This window comes from Cydia splendana, chromosome 16, assembly GCF_910591565.1.
Source record: "Cydia splendana chromosome 16, ilCydSple1.2, whole genome shotgun sequence".
Classification (NCBI taxonomy): Eukaryota; Metazoa; Arthropoda; class Insecta; order Lepidoptera; family Tortricidae; genus Cydia; species Cydia splendana.
In genome coordinates this window covers 13,099,424-13,116,713 of record NC_085975.1, presented here as the reverse complement: position 1 = coordinate 13,116,713, position 17,290 = coordinate 13,099,424, and the positions used below count along the sequence as shown (strand labels likewise).

At 39.1% G+C, this 17,290-nt stretch overlaps 1 protein-coding gene across 1 annotated transcript in view; it reads left to right on the top strand.

Moving 5' to 3' along the window:
- LOC134798055 (dynein axonemal heavy chain 10) overlaps positions 1 to 17,290 on the top strand; it is a 133,980-nt gene that overhangs the window by 29,848 nt on the left and 86,842 nt on the right. Inside the window, exons 31-34 of the mRNA XM_063770382.1 lie at positions 2,964 to 3,098; positions 3,770 to 3,888; positions 15,311 to 15,459; positions 17,136 to 17,245. Of these exons, the coding sequence (XP_063626452.1) occupies positions 2,964 to 3,098; positions 3,770 to 3,888; positions 15,311 to 15,459; positions 17,136 to 17,245 (513 nt within the window). The remainder of the gene's footprint in view (positions 1 to 2,963; positions 3,099 to 3,769; positions 3,889 to 15,310; positions 15,460 to 17,135; positions 17,246 to 17,290) is intronic.

Below are 17,290 nucleotides of genomic sequence, written 5' to 3'. Positions count from 1 at the left end.
ATCTGCCTAGTGACCACCAGCCATATCATGCTAACTTCAAGGTGTGATATTCCTAAGCAGATCGTGAAACGCCGGCATGTCATGATCTGACTAGTGACCACCAGCCATACCGTTCAAACTTCAACATTTAGGCATATCGAATAAGTAGGATGTCCTAATTTTAGCAAATGATAACCATTGAAATGGCTTGACAGCCTACTTATAGTACGTGTTTGGGTAGCGTATGATTTTAGTACCTACCTAGTACCTACGCATTCTGCTCCAAATGCCACATAGAATGCAGCACTAGCCGTGGCAAAAAATGCAAAAGGCAGATTATTAAATGGCGGCGTTTCATGATATGCCTAGGAATATCTCGATATGCCCGATTTTACGATCTACCGCCGATATATATACTAATTATCCCCTACTCAATATCCCTTAAATGACATCCTATGGCCGCGTTCCATCTCTGTCATCAGATCTGCATGCTCGATAGTATATTGCATTGCTTTCAGAAGTAAACCAACATGTAAAATATTAACTAATGAACTGATAATAAAAAATCATTCTATATCAGCTTGCAAGATTCGCCCTAAACAAATTGACAAAATATTAGAAATAACATCTAAATCATCATAAGTTAGTAAAATGCTGGTACAAAGACTTGATATTGTATTATTATTATAATTGATAAAATCAGAAATTAAAATTCATTGTCAATTTTATCGACAATATTATCGGCGCGTCCCTCGCACTATCTAGGTTTACTTAGAACTGACGTCATCTCGTTCACGGACAGGGTTGTCTGTGTTTGTTCTTGTACTTGTGTGAATATAGTTTTTGCTAGTGTTTGATAATTTTGTCGTGTGCGTGTGTAGCGACGCATGCTAAAAATGCATTAGTGTTAACATTATTTGTGTGCGTTACCTCGTCCCCCGCGCCAAAAACGACAGAATTTTTCAGATATAAATTAGTGCGCGTCTCTACTCCATAGATATTTACTCCGAGATGTTAGTATTATTCCATAATAACATTGGATTATTTTACAAATCAAATTTAACACTAAGCATTTCACAAAAGGATCATCAAACATGAAAAAATGTATAAAAAATACTAGTCTAGAATAGTATAGTCATCTAATAGAACCAGGTCCTTTTCCAGGGGTATTTTGTTCCATTTCCAAGCTGTCTTCTTGTGTCACAAGGGCCAGGTCATCAGCATAAGCAAATTTCCGCGCGGTGGAAAGTGCGCTAACACGTACCGCTCGGCGGCCACTGGGGTACAGTCTATTGCTCTTGTTGTGAAGACTAGGTCCGGGTTGTGGTCACTTCTACATCGAGCTGATTTGAACGTTCCTTCGCCTTTGTTAGAAACGACTAATACAGTGTTGTTCCTATCTGCCCAGTCCATGATCGCCTCCCCGTTGGCGTCAGATTTCCTATATCCCCGGCTGGTATGGTAGCTATTCAAGTCTCTAATGTAAAGGGATGGATGTTCCAAGTAAGGAAGGGGTGGAGTAGGCCAGCAGCTACGTGGAGACTTATATATATGTTGCATATCTGGGTTTCGCCGATTTGAATAATTGTTGTGGCGATGTTGATGCTATCGATGTTATTTGAAATCACGTTGACAAGGGCAGTAAGAGAAGACCGGCCGTATGTCGAAGTTCTATATTGTTCATGGTACGAGTATAATGCCGCTACCAAATCAAATCCCGGTATTTTACCTCGTTTAGCGAGTTGGGCATCATCAGCGGTGTGTGTTTCCAGAAGGAGGACTGTGTCAACACCATTGTCATGCAATATTTTGCTTAGGCATTCCGTTTTAGAATTGCTTTAAAAACATTATTGATAGAACTTGATGGTCTTGCTTGGTAAATATAAAGTAAATAGGTAATATTAAGCATTGATCTTAAAAATACTTGCTTATTTTACAAATTAATACGTAAAATCGAAATCACCGAAAAAACCGGAAACCCGGTTTTGCTGTTTCACAAAAACCGAAAAACCGGTTTTCTAAAATACGCACGGTTTTGTGACCCCTACTTAACACTTATTGAAACGACAACGAACGCAAGTATAAGTTTCATTTAGGAACGCAACCATGTTATTCTAATTGTAATAAGGTCTGCCGTGCGTGTCGGCCAGTCAGCCTGCTTACTAGCTCAGATTATCACTACACCTTATAAAACAAAGTCCCCCGCCGCGTCTGTCTGTTTGCGTGTTTGTATGTTCGCGATAAACTTAAAACTACTGAACGTATTTTCATGCGGTTTTCAACAATAATTAGAGTGATTCTTGAGGAAGGTTTAGGTGTATAATTTGTTAAGCCGGGGCGGTTCGCTAGTATTCTTAATGAAGGAAGCGGTAGGATGTATGCGGCGTGTGTGCCAACCGAGAGTTGGTCGTTGGCAATTGGTGCTCCGCTTCTCTTTCTCGGAGCTCCCTGATAAATTATAAATTACTGTACAGTCAGCATCATAACCAGGGGTAGCATCATCAGAACAATGGGACAAGAGTGTCTGCCTTTATTATTATACCTTTCCTGCTGATTGGGATAGGAAAAGAAATAACTTTTACTCAACCACAACCATACTATGCTATTTTCAACAACAAGGCTAAAATTTTCGTTTGTCAGTCAGGCGCTATTTCTATAAAGCTTACTTTTTTGTTGAAAACGTCACAAATACAGGGTGTCTCAGAACTACAACTCAAGAGGAACGTAACCAGCCTAACATGACCCCAGTAAAAGTTGCACGGTTTTCGAGTCTCTACCGAAAAAAAAAATTAAATCCTCTTTGTACTAAAAATGTTAAAACAAAGGGGAAATTTCTCTAATAACTCGAAAACCATGCAACTTTTACTGGCTTAGGCTGGTTAGGTTCCTCTTGAGTTAAACTACCTCCAATGTCACTGTGACGTGGTAGTTCTGGGACCCCCTATGTGTGTCATCGGTCTGACTTTATATACCTTATGCTACAGGAGTATACAAAACATTTCGACGAACTGGACGCCAGGAAGAAAGTGCTGCAGGCGGCAGAACAGTTGTTCGACAATCCCCTCGCAGACTTCTCTACCTATAACCGCGCCAAGACGGATTTCCAGTACATGGATCAGGTAAAAACTTGCTGCACTGTTTGGACGTGCACTGCACTACCGGTATGATAATATTATTCTGTGCTACCGGTCAAATGTTCACTTTATAATTTCGGCGCAATGAAAAAAATAGGGAGTAAGTATTACTGCACTGCAATGTTCTGCCGCCTGAGTGCAGAGCACTAGTGCACCCAGTAAACCATAGAGTATTTTATACATACTAGTCCTTAACCAGGTTTTCACTATGACATTAATGCATAAAGGCGGCCTACCGCGAAATATCGTTATCTGCCTCTCTATCGATCGAATAAGCAAGAGTGATAGAGAGGCAGAAACCGAATTCTCGATTTTCGTGTTTCGCGGTAGGCCCTGTGAGTATGCTAGTGACGCCCTCAACGTAAAGTTTTGCGTAATATTCCCTACTTATGCAGTGTTGAAGTCTAAATTCATGTATAACTACTCTTTGGCACGCGCCTGCACTATACAAACATATGTATGTTAAATTTTAATCTACTTTATGTATCAATGTCATTTTCTGAGCATTTTTGACACTTTTTCAAAAAGAATGACAATCCTGTTCTTAGAATATCTTGGAACATTTGCATACCTAGACAATTTTGTCGTATGCTCCTTCAGTGTTGATATATGCGCTGTATGTTAGGGTTAGTCCTCAATATACTCTTAATGTGCAGATATACAAGATATACAAGGCGCAGAAGAACGCAAGAGAAATATGGGCCAAAACTCTGTGGGTTAACCTGAACCCCCAGGCCCTGGTTGACGGGATTGAGCAGTTCTTTAAGGAGTACAGGTTCGTTTTATCCGCTTTACTTACTAAGGAAGTGAATAATCCCTTAAAAACTGTCGGACGATTTTTTATCTGTCAGTGCTGTGGTCATCGGCTGATACAAATATAAGATGTTGAATTAATGACGATGAGAAGAAACAAAACGCAAACAATTAAAAATGGTACTAGTTCAGCGGTGTTACTCACGAATTCCAGCCAATCGTGCAGTCTAACGCAACTAGTTGCGACCAATAGCGCGCGTAATGCGAACTCGTCAACCAATCGCACGCGTGATGCGAACTCATCAACCAATCGCGTTGTAGCGGTGTCACACCCTGTGATGCCTCATTATTATTGCCCGTAAAGCCAATCCCTAATATATATATATCTCAATGCTCTTAAGTTAAGGGATTTGGGGTGCCGCTGCCTGACAAAATGGCTAGCTTTATTTGAAGCAAGGACCGGAAAACCCCTCTTTACGCTTAATCCTATCAATTCGGTAACCCAATCGATTCGGTTACCTTATCATTCGGTAACCCTATCATACTGTTACCTGATTGTAATGGTAACCTTATTGAAACGGTAACCCTAACCTTTAACCGAGTTAATCTCAAAACCCCATCGCGATAGGGTTTTTGTTAAGGGTTTTTAACAGGTTTTCATTCAGTTATGGTAACCTTTATTATCGGTTGCTTACTGGTTTGCTACATTAAAGAAGTTTTAGTGATGTGCCGTCAGAACTAAAAAAAATACTAAAAAAATTGTTTATTTTATTTACTTTATTTAAATTTTGTTAATTTATTTAATTTATTTAATTTATTTAATTTATTTAATTTATTTAATTTATTTAATTTATTTAATTTATTTAATTTATTTAATTTATTTAATTTATTTAATTTATTTAATTTATTTAATTTATTTAATTTATTTAATTTATTTAATTTATTTAATTTATTTAATTTATTTAATTTATTTAATTTATTTAATTTATTTAATTTATTTAATTTATTTAATTAATTTAATTTATTTAATTTAAATAATTTAAATAATTTATTTAATTTATTTAATTTATTTAATTTATTTAATTTATTTAATTTATTTAATTTATTTAATTTATTTAATTTATTTAATTTATTTTATTTTAGTTTTATAAATGTAGCGATTTAAAAACTAAACTAAAATTAAAATAAACCTACTTAAAAATTTAACTAATACTTATAATATTATATAAAAACTAAAATATACTAATAAAATATATGAAAATAAAAAGAAGTTATAAAGAGAATACCCCTTCTAGAACCTCCGCCTGCGGCATTGAGCCCATAACGCTGGCTGCGTTACCTCTCTGTATTGCCAGCGATATGCGCTGGGAGAGGTAAGCGCCAGCTCTATGGTCTCCCGAAGCGTCGACCAGCCGTGTCGACAGGTCCCCCATGAAAGTTTTCATGTCCGCCGACCAAGGACCCATTGTTTCCACTGCAAGCGCCGCAAACTCATAATCTTGCAGTAAAGATGAGTATTTGCGGCGCTTGAGTAGTTGGGCCTGGTCGGCAGCAGCGCCAGCCTGTGCCCGGGTAGCCTGGATGTGGGACTGCGCAAAGGTGTCTACGCATGTAGCGTCCCACACCAAAGGCCTACCCAGTCTCCACGGCACCAGTGTGGCTCCGTCCGGTCGCTTACCATCGTCTCTCGCCATGCCTGAGGGTTCTAAAGTAGCAGTAGCTTTAATTTATTTAATTTATTTAATTTATTTAATTTATTTAATTTATTTAATTTATTTAATTTATTTAATTTATTTAATTTATTTAATTTATTTAATTTATTTAATTTATTTAATTTATTTAATTTATTTAATTTATTTAATTTATTTAATTTATTTAATTTATTTAATTTATTTAATTTATTTAATTTATTTAATTTATTTAATTTATTTAATTTATTTAATTTATTTAATTTATTTAATTTATGTAATTTATGTAATTTATTTAATTTATTTAATTTATTTAATTTATTTAATTTATTTAATTTATTTAATTTATTTAATTTATTTAATTTATTTAATTTATTTAATTTATTTAATTTATTTAATTTATTTAATTTATTTAATTTATTTAATTTATTTAATTTATTTAATTTATTTAATTTATTTAATTTATTTAATTTATTTAATTTATTTAATTTATTTAATTTATTTAATTTATTTAATTTATTTAATTTATTTAATTTATTTAATTTATTTAATTTATTTAATTTATTTAATTTATTTAATTTATTTAATTTATTTAATTTATTTAATTTATTTAATTTATTTAATTTATTTAATTTACTTAATTTATTTAATTTACTTAATTTATTTAATTTATTTAATTTACTTAATTTATTTAATTTACTTAATTTATTTAATTTATTTAATTTATTTAATTTATTTTATTTTTAGTTGAATCAAAATGACGGAGTGGTTGTTTATATCAAAAACACCCTCAAACATAAGGTAAAAGAAATTACACTCACTCAAGCATCATGTCTTCAAGTGGATGTCCTAAACAGTACTCTATTATGTATTTATCGATCCCCGGCAACATCAAATGCAGATAACTTTATATGTTCGCTAAAAACTCACCTGGAGACCTTAAATACAGGAAACAATTTAATCATAGCGGGTGATATAAACATTAATATAAAAGTGAAATTGTGTGAACCTTTACATGAATTTAAAAATAGGACTAATTATTTAAACACCCTATCGACCTTTGGACTCCTTGCTGGTCACTCTAAGCCAACAAGGGAAAAAAATTGCTTGGATCATTTTATTTTAAGGATAAATAAAACTAAATACTCTCCTACTATTGCTATTATTAAGACTACTATAACAGATCATTTTACCACTTTCTTGTCTTTATCTAAAATTAAAAAAACAACTACAGTAAATAAAACTAAGACCACAATTAATTTCGATAATGCTTTAAAACACCTCCAAGAAAAATACTTATCTAATCTTATGTTCTGTACTGACCCCAATATTATGACAGATAGTTTAATAAATATGCTTAGCGAGTCCATAAAAGAAAATACTAAAATCAGTCAAATACCTAGTGCGAAGCGTGTTATAAAGCCTTGGATGTCTCCAGGGATATTACGTTGTATACGGAACCGCAATAAGTTACAAAGACAAGTACGTAATAACCCTGATGACACAATACTAAAAATAACTTACATTCGTTACAGAAATTATTGTAAAAAACTTATAAAAAACTTAAAAAGACAATTTGAAAAAGATCTTCTGGCGAACTCAGTAAACAATAATAAATTACTGTGGAAAAATATAAAAAAATTGACTTTCACAGATAAATCTAATAAAGCTCCCTCAGAGCTTACAAATATGAGAACAACCCCAATTGAATCGGCCAATCACATAAATGATTACTTCGCTAACATCGGGAAAGAGCTGGCTGAACAAATCGACTCAAACCCTCAGGATTTAAGGAACTTTCTTGGTCGCCTCCCTGTACAATCTGCATCATTTGTATTGCTACCCACTACCCCTGACGAAGTTCACACTACTTTGAAAAATCTAAAATCAAATAGTGCACCCGGCTGGGATAACATCACGACCAGTTTTCTCAAATTTATAGCTAAAGAAATAGTCCCTGTTCTAACCCATCTGGTAAACATCTGCTTCGATCAAGGAGTATTCCCCAAAGCTTTGAAAAAAGCATTAATTACACCCGTGTATAAGAGTGGGGACAGAGACGACGTCAGTAATTATAGGCCAATCTCAGTTTTACCCGCACTTTCGAAAATTTTGGAAAAACTCCTTAACACTAGACTGTTAAACTTTTTAAATAAATGTAATCTTCTATCGGCGGCACAATTTTTTGCACGGAATGTCAACTGAAGATGCAATAACCTCTCTTACTTCACTAGTAGCGGATAACCTGGACAATGGTAATAAGTGCTTAGCTGTTTTTTTGGACCTAAAAAAGGCCTTTGACACCGTCTCTGTTCCTATTCTTTTACACAAACTTGAAAAAATGGGGGTTAGAGGGTCACCTCTTGCTCTTCTTAAAAATTATCTTACTGAAAGGAAACAACGGGTGAAACTATCACAATATACCAGTGACGATGTAGACATCTCTTACGGCGTACCCCAGGGTAGCGTATTAGGCCCTACGCTATTTTTGGTTTACATTAATGACCTGTGTAATATCACATTACCTAATGCTAAACTTTTTTCTTATGCTGACGATACCGCAGTGGTCGTTACAGGAAAAACATGGAATGAGGTTAAAATCAGTGCAGAACTGGGCATGTCTTACATCGCTAAATGGTTAAGAATGAATTTATTAACACTTAATACCAAAAAAACAAATTACATGTGTTTTAGTATAACCAGTAGTACACAACCAACTTGGGATACTAATCTTAAAATACACTTCGGTCAACCTTGTGACGGTGCCAGTTGCGACTGCCCATCTATCGGAAAAATTGCAAACATCAAATATTTGGGAGTTATGTTGGACGAGCATCTCAATTGGTACGGTCACATTGATCAGGTCATTGTTAGAGTAAGAAAGTTGCTCTGGATTTTCAAGACTTTAAGACATATTGTGCCGGGAATAATAACAACGAAACAATCAAAGCCGCGTAATTTATTAAATGAAATTTACACCTCCTTGGCACAATCAGTCCTGACGTATTGCATAACTGCTTGGGGAGGTGCAGCAAAAACTCGTTTTATAGACCTTGAAAGAGCGCAGAGGGCACTTATCAAGATTATGTATTTTAAGAAGGCCAGGTTTTCCACTGATCTGTTATACCAAATCAGCGGAATCTTATCAGTTCGGAAATTGTACATCTTGCAGACCATTCTAAAAAAGCATAAAACTCTCCCGTACAACCCAAACTACAAGAATAAGAGGTACAAAATATATATTGCTAAGGTGGTTAAGACTAAAACTAAATTTGCGAGATCACAGTACGTCACCACATCTGCGCACCTTTACAATAAAATTAATAATTTACTAGATATTCACTCCAAACCGCATACAGAGTGCAAAAATGTTTTAATTAAATGGTTGCAGAGTAAAACATATGATGAGACAGAAAATTTACTGAGATAAAGCCCACGCTCAACACACACACACACACCCACACGCACCCCCACACACACTCACACACGCATACACACACACACACACACACACACATACACACAGAAGAACCCATAAATTTAATTGTTTATGAATTAAAATTAGCATAGTTAAACCTTAGCAATACCTTACCTCCGTAGGTACCTATTAGACTTAGTTTTAGTTTATAAGTAATAAAAGTAGTGCTTCTTTTGTATTTCTGTTGTAATACTGTATACTGTAATTTTCCGTAATTGATTAGTTTAGTTTAATTTAATTGTATACCTAAGTACATTATGTTACATAGGGAAGAGCGGTGTTACCCAACACGGGCATATGTTTGCTTACAGGGTAGCTCCATCCCTTGCATCATTAATATGTGTATTTTTTGGAAATAAAGAATTTTGTATTTGTATTTGTATTTTGTATTTATTTAATTTATTTAATGCAACAAAAATAGTTACCTAGCAACAAGCACAAATGTCGTCTCGTCTCTTTATAAATTAATAACGATTGAAATATGAATTTTCACGCATCTTAAACATGTTACAAATAAACTAGAGGTCGCTGTGAGGTTCTGCAAGTGTGGGCAGCATACGGAGGACTCCCCTCCCGGCACAATCTGTGAATATCCCCTTGGCAGCGCTTGCTGACAGGAGTGACATATTGCCTTCATCCACCCAGTGCCTCAGCCATTGCCACACACATCGCGCAGGCTCGCACCGTCACGTATCTCCGTTTTATTGGCCGTCGCCAAGACTATGCCCTAACACAACATGCGCAGTGACGATCTTTTTTAAACGTAACTGTCATCAACATTGGTTTTGTTTACTTTTTTCATATTTATCAGTGTATTTTCATATTTTAATCAGTGTTTGGTTGCCAAACCAAAATATGTGCTTCTAATACTTTTTGCCGTGCGTTCGTGTAAAATAAGGACCCTAAATACGTAAGCCAGCGTCTTGTAGCGCCTTTGCTGCACCTTTTTAAGTTTTTTATTGTATTTATTTCTAGGTAAGGTATTACTTTTTATCCCCCTCTATCGAATGTCTACACAACCCAGCATTTCTTCAGTGGAGCTATTGGAATGCCCTGTCTGTTTAGATAACAAGCTTTATAAGGGAGAGAGGGGACTCGCAATCCACACGGCTCGTCGACATGGAACGCGTATTCCCTTTAATCCCCCGCTGCCTAGCGCTTCACAGCCTACACCGTCAACAGTAGGCAATTCCAATAGCTCTCCTTTTCTTGCAGATAGGTTAGGAGCCCTAAAAAGACATGTCACAGTTATAAAGAGAATACCCCGTGGCGCCCGCAGAGCTGTAGCTAACTCTCTCTCGGAATGCGTCGCCAAGGTCGTCACGGAGAATTCTCCCCAAGCTTGGGAGCGCCTGCTCACTTTTACCTATTCCGTTTTACACGCTGAAAAATCTAGGAAAACCTCCTTAACGACCCAACTGAAAAACAATTCATACAATTTACCTCCCCCCAGTCAACTAAATCAATCAGTTTTTATTAGTAACCCTCGGCCATACTCAAAAATCAAATCAATAGAAAACAAAATTTCAGAAGGGAACATAAGCGGAGCGGCTCGACTCCTCTTCTCAAATGACGACTTGGCGACGCATTCACCAGAAACCTTTGCCGCCCTCAGTGATAAACATCCGGTTCCCCTAGCTCCCACCCCGCTACCAGATCCCCCTACTCAGGACAATATAGGACTAACCGTTACAGAGGACGCAGTACAACAATCAATCCTTTTGTTCCCCAATGGATCTGCAGGCGGTCTGGATGGTCTTTCCCCCCAACACCTAAAAGACCTCATTGGTGTCCCTTCTGGAGACTCGGGATCAGCCTTACTTAAAGAGCTGACCGGCCTAATGAACTTAATGTTAGCAGGCCGAGTAAATGCTGATATCGTCCCTCTCCTTTACGGCGCCAACCTCGTTGCCTTGGCGAAGAAAGACGGTGGCATACGCCCGATTGCTGTCGGATGTACTTTTAGGCGCTTGGCTTCAAAACTCTGTTGCCGGAAATATAATGATAAGTTGACCAACATTTTTAAGCCCCGGCAGCTAGGCTTTGGAGTCAAGAGCGGATGTGAAGCTGCCGTACACGCCGCTCGGTCGTTCTTGAGTCGTCCGGACTATGAAGTATTCTTGAAAATAGATGTTAAAAACGCGTTTAATTCGATTAACCGTGGTGCCCTCCTAACAGAAATAAAAGAAAATCTTCCAGATTTATACGCATATTTATGGCAATGTTACGGGGCACCTACGAAACTACTCTTTGGTGATAGAACCATTCTGTCAAGCACAGGTTGTCAACAAGGTGACCCCCTTGGACCTGCGATTTTCAGTCTAGCAATTCAGCCGATAATTTCAAATTTAAATTCTAAATTTAATCTTTGGTATCTAGACGACGGCTCCCTCGGCGGAGACGCCGCTACAGTCCTACAGGATTTAAAATTTATAATTGACAAGTTTTCAGACATAGACCTCTCTTTAAATTTTACAAAATGTGAAATTTTCATACCTAATCACCTTCCATCAGAAAGAAAATCCGAAATACTTACAAACTTTAACGCCATCCTGCCCAACCTCTCTGTTCATTCCAATTCATCTCTTACGCTTCTAGGTTCACCAATTTTCGACGAAGCCATCAACCCTGTTATTAATTGCAAATTAAATCTGTTTAACTGCACATCCAATCTGTTATTCGAAATTAATCCCCACATGGCCCTTTACATCATCCGTTTTTGCCTTTTCACTCCAAAATTTATGTATTTACTTCGATCCTGTCCGATATGGAAATACCCCGCCATACTTTCATCAATTGACAGCAGTCTCCAAACCACTCTATCTAAAATTTTAAATGTTAATTTTGACCTCAGATCATGGACCCAGGCGGTTCTCCCTGTTCGATTTGGTGGCCTGGGTGTTCGCTCCTCGACCAGCGTAGCGTTGCCTGCCTTCTTGTCTTCCGTTTACTGTTCGCTGTCTCTCGTCGGTAAAATCTTAAATCTCCCTCAGATTTCCGGCGCTGAGATAGCGAGCTTGGCGGAGGCTGAGACCGCTTGGTGTGGCACGTGCCCAGGGGTGACCGCCCCGGCCACAAAACATGTCCAGAGAGCCTGGGATACCCCCGGCCTTAAAGCTACTCACGCGTCTCTAATACAAAATAGTCCGGACGACTCAGATCGCGCCCGCCTACTAGCTGTCTCTAGTTACGAATCGGGTCACTGGCTGAACGCCTTACCGTCTCGCAATATTGGTACTGTTTTAGAAAAAAACACGCTCAGAATATCAGTTTGCCTGCGCATTGGGGCCAAAATATGCTCCGCCCACACCTGCGCTTGCGGCAAGGACGTGGACCAGCTAGGTCGATATGGCCTCTCTTGCATCAAAAGCGCCGGCCGTTTATATCGCCACGGCACCATTAATGATTTGGTCCGGCGGTCGCTTGCTACCGTTTCTGTGCCTGCTACTTTAGAACCCTCAGGCATGGCGAGAGACGATGGTAAGCGACCGGACGGAGCCACACTGGTGCCGTGGAGACTGGGTAGGCCTTTGGTGTGGGACGCTACATGCGTAGACACCTTTGCGCAGTCCCACATCCAGGCTACCCGGGCACAGGCTGGCGCTGCTGCCGACCAGGCCCAACTACTCAAGCGCCGCAAATACTCATCTTTACTGCAAGATTATGAGTTTGCGGCGCTTGCAGTGGAAACAATGGGTCCTTGGTCGGCGGACATGAAAACTTTCATGGGGGACCTGTCGACACGGCTGGTCGACGCTTCGGGAGACCATAGAGCTGGCGCTTACCTCTCCCAGCGCATATCGCTGGCAATACAGAGAGGTAACGCAGCCAGCGTTATGGGCTCAATGCCGCAGGCGGAGGTTCTAGAAGGGGTATTCTCTTTATAACTTCTTTTTATTTTCATATATTTTATTAGTATATTTTAGTTTTTATATAATATTATAAGTATTAGTTAAATTTTTAAGTAGGTTTATTTTAATTTTAGTTTAGTTTTTAAATCGCTACATTTATAATATACGATTAGTAAGTACATTATTTTGAAGAGCAAATAAAAAAAACGATACATTATACGTTACCTATATAAATAAAAATTTATTTAATTTATTTAATTTATTTAATTTATTTAATTTATTTAATTTATTTAATTTATTTAATTTAATTATTTTAGTTATAATATAATAATATTTATAATAAGAACACACCACACAGGTAGGTATAAAGATAAACAAAGGAAAGGCAAAAAAACTTGTTTGTGCTGGAGGCTTCATAGACCGCCCATGCCAACCTCGGTTATTCAATAATCAGAGGCGTATTTACAAATTTGGCGCCCCGGGCCATTTTGATTTGCCGCCCCCCTTCATCAGTGACGATAAAGTATTTTATTTAAGAAAAAAAAAACCTGCAACAAGTACCTTTGGGGTGTGAAATAAAAAAAAACTAAACATTTACCATTTACTCACATAGGCATTTACATTTCTTTTCCTATGTACACATTGGTTGACAAAATCATCAATAACGCTGTCGTAATTTAAAACGTTTGTCAGCTCAGCTTCTATATTAAGAAGAGCTAAGCTATTCAGGCGCTCTTCGCTGATAGTGGAACGTAGATATTTTTTTATTCTTTTGAGTGCAGAAAGGTGACGTCACTAATGTCACTATTCTAGATACAGATTTATATGGGCCGTTTTTGTCACTCAATGACGATGCGACCTCGTTATATTTGCCTGTACGGTTACCATCAGTTTGTCACTGACATAAACGCCGTCGAGAACGTAATTTACTTTCGATACATCCCGTTTGCACTAATATGCGAGTGCGAGCGAGATGTATAGAAAGTAAATTACGTTCTCGACGGCGTTTATGCCAGTGACAAACTGATGGTAACCGTACTGATCTGATCGGTGACCGGTGGGTACTGCTGAGTTTTGGCCATTGAGAATCAAGGTGAGACATGGCAGTCAGGCTGGATATAGCTAAGGAGTTCGGTCGGGTCTGGCATCGAGTCTGCTCGAGGGACTATGTTATACAAATGGATCGCTAGCTTTTTTTCCGGTAGACGCACATGAGCCGTATAGTAGACGGAAGCTGCTCCGATAGTGTGGACATTACCGCTGGCGTTGCACTAGGTTCTGTGCTGTCATTGCTGCATATCAATGATAATCATTGCTATGCAGACGACAGTAGTAGGGATGCGTATTACACAGGCCGTACCATTATCCCTCATTCTGTGGTGCTGGAAAGTCATGAAAAGTATTGTATTTGTATCTGATATCGAGAGCACTCTATCTGTACTGAGTTTCGGCATGGGATCGGAACAATTTAGTGAGATTCAATACCACGAAGACACAAGAACCGCCCGTATGTATATAGTCAGATGGGTCACAAATAATGTTAGGTACGTAAGTGAAAACGCGAGCGTAGCGAGCGCGAAATTTTTTCGAGAAAATAGTAGGTAAATTTTTAGGGTTCCGTACTTCAAAAGGAAAAAAACGGAACCCATATAAGATCACTTTGTTGTCCGTCCGGCCGTCTGTCTGTCTCAATATAAAGGGTCTTGACATGACAGAGGGCGGCAAAATCGACAAGGCTTGTTATTTTTACAAATAAATAGGGGAGCGACAAAATTCTGGTCGACCCTATCTGAACAGCTAATAAAATATTTTTTTGACCCAAATTTGCCGCCCCCTAAAATCTGCCGCCATAGGCTTCAGCCTACTCAGCCTAGTGGTAAATCCGGCACTGCGCCGTACTAATACTTCTTGAACGAAAATGCTAAATTAATTTAGGTACTTGTTGGTAGATATTTTTAGCAATGGTGGGGTTTGAAGCGTTCGTTTGTTTATTAATTTAAATGTTAATTAAAATATAATAAAAAAATAGCTAAGTTTGATTATAAAAGGCGCCCAGAAAAAGCCGCAAGGGGGTGGCTTCGCCGCCCCCCTGCGGCCTGCCGCCCCGGGCCATGGCCCCCTTGGCCCTATGGTAAATACGCCCCTGTCAATAATAAGTTGAATTTAAGTGTGCGTAAAGATTACAATCGTTTGAACTGGTCAAAAACCTCATAATGAGGTAACTGAATAGACTGGGTTTTTATTTCGGTTACCGGTAACAGAGGTTAACTCGATCTGATACGGTTACCGAATCAAAGTGTTACCTTATTAAGCGGTTACCGTTATGGTAGGGGTTTTTATAAACACCTCTAAAATAACCCTATGAAAAACCCCGGTTAAGGTAACCGGTTCCTGTCCCTGATTTGAAGAAGTCACATTTTGATCCAGGAAACTACCCAAGCCGGTGCGGCTCAGCCCCACGGGGCTCCAGCTGGACTTGAAGATGAAGCAGTTCAAATCTGTCGTGCCGCTCATGGTGTCTCTCAAGAACGAATCCATGCGTGAGCGGCATTGGAAGGAACTCATGCACAAGACTGGTATGCTCTTTACCTATAATCATAGACTAGGAATCCTCCAGACATAGCATAATAGTAGCGCTACCCCCTCTGCCACAAATATACGGTAGCTTTACTCCATTCTCGATCAAGTGTCTTTGTGTGACGTCCGTGTCTTTGAACGGACCAATCACGGCACGGGACTCGCTCACCTCCTCCCCCGCACCCGTGTATTTTTGGCCGCATCGGTTTCATGAAATAATTGCTCTAAGCTCCGTCTAGAGCAGCGGTCGGCAACAAGCGGCCCGCGAACCTCTCACTTGCGGCCCGCGAGCCCCCCTGGCTATTTTGTATGTAATATTGTCATACAACAATGTCTGATAAAGTCACACATATTAACAAAGTGCGGCCCGCGAGCCTTCCTGGCTATTTTGTATGTAATATTGACATACGACAATGTCTGATTAAGTTATAAATGTTAACAAAGTGCGGCCCGCGTCATCTTCGTTGACTACTATGTGGCCCTTGGCTGCTAAAAGGTTGCCGCCGACCGCTGCCGCTGGTCTAGAGGATTCCTAGTCTATGCCTATAATACAAGGGTCGATCAACTATTTCTTTTTGTTATTCTGCCCCGTCAGCCAGGAGACAACAGTAGCATAGTTTCTTAGAAGAGCTGCTGTACAGTCAACTGTAAAAATATGGGTGCACAAATCATCTCAAAAATATGTCCCATAGCTCTTATGTCAGCGAATTAAGAACTATGGGACATATTTTTGAGTAATTTGGCTACACCCATATTCTTACAGTTGACTGTACCATGTTCTACAAACGTGCTTAGTAGATGTCCCATTATGGGAAGGCCTTATAACTACCAAAAAATTCAAGTTTGTTTCATTTAAATACGAAATAACTAGTATTTTAAGAGTGACCCAGGAGACCGTAACCATGGCAACTAGTGACAAGAAAAAGTTGATTCACCCACAAACTGCACAGGAGCTCTGAGGAGCTCTGAAGGGCCTCGTTTGCCTTCCACAGCTGAGCTTGCATGGAGCTGCGCTCACGCTCACGCTTCCACAAATTAAAAATGCACGCTAAGAGAGACCCCACACTAACGTTTTTTGAGCGTCGGAGTCTAGTTAGCGCTATGGAACATGGCGTCGATGCGCAGTTGCGCCAACGTTGCGTCGAACAGCAGCTATATAGTTGAAACTTGAGAGGACGCTGACGCTCGGGGAGACGCTGGTCCACACTACCACGCTACGCTACGCTAGTGTGGACCAGCGTCTCCCGAGCGTCAGAATCTGCTCACCACCCCCACCCACACCCTAACTTGTGTGTTGTGTGGAACTAGTATTTTGCCCTTTGGGGCAAAGACCGCGTAACTTATGTATAGGTATGCTAATATACTACAGAATAGACAACAGTACTAACGCTGCGTCTTACGTAAGCGAACAACTCGCGAACGCGACGCGGCGCGGCGCGGCGGGCCCAAGGCGTTCGCGTTCGCAACGAAAGCGCCCACGTAAGGACGCTTCTATAGGACCTATCAAAGGATTGATTCACCCCGCGCCGCATCGCTTTTGCTTCGCGTTCGCGTGTTGTTCTCCTACGTAGTACGCTGCGTAAATAGTACTACCTACTTACGAAATTCTCATTGTCTAACAAAACAGTTCTCTACACATCTGTCCTTACCTTATGTTCGTCTTTTTAACACACAGGGCAAACATTCGACATGTCCCCCGAACGCTTCACCCTCGAAAACATGTTCGCTATGGAGCTGCATAAGTACCAGGACGTGGCTGAAGAGATCGTCAACCACGCCATCAAGGCAAGTATCCTCGTGTCCGTCTTAACACACAGGGCAAACATTCGA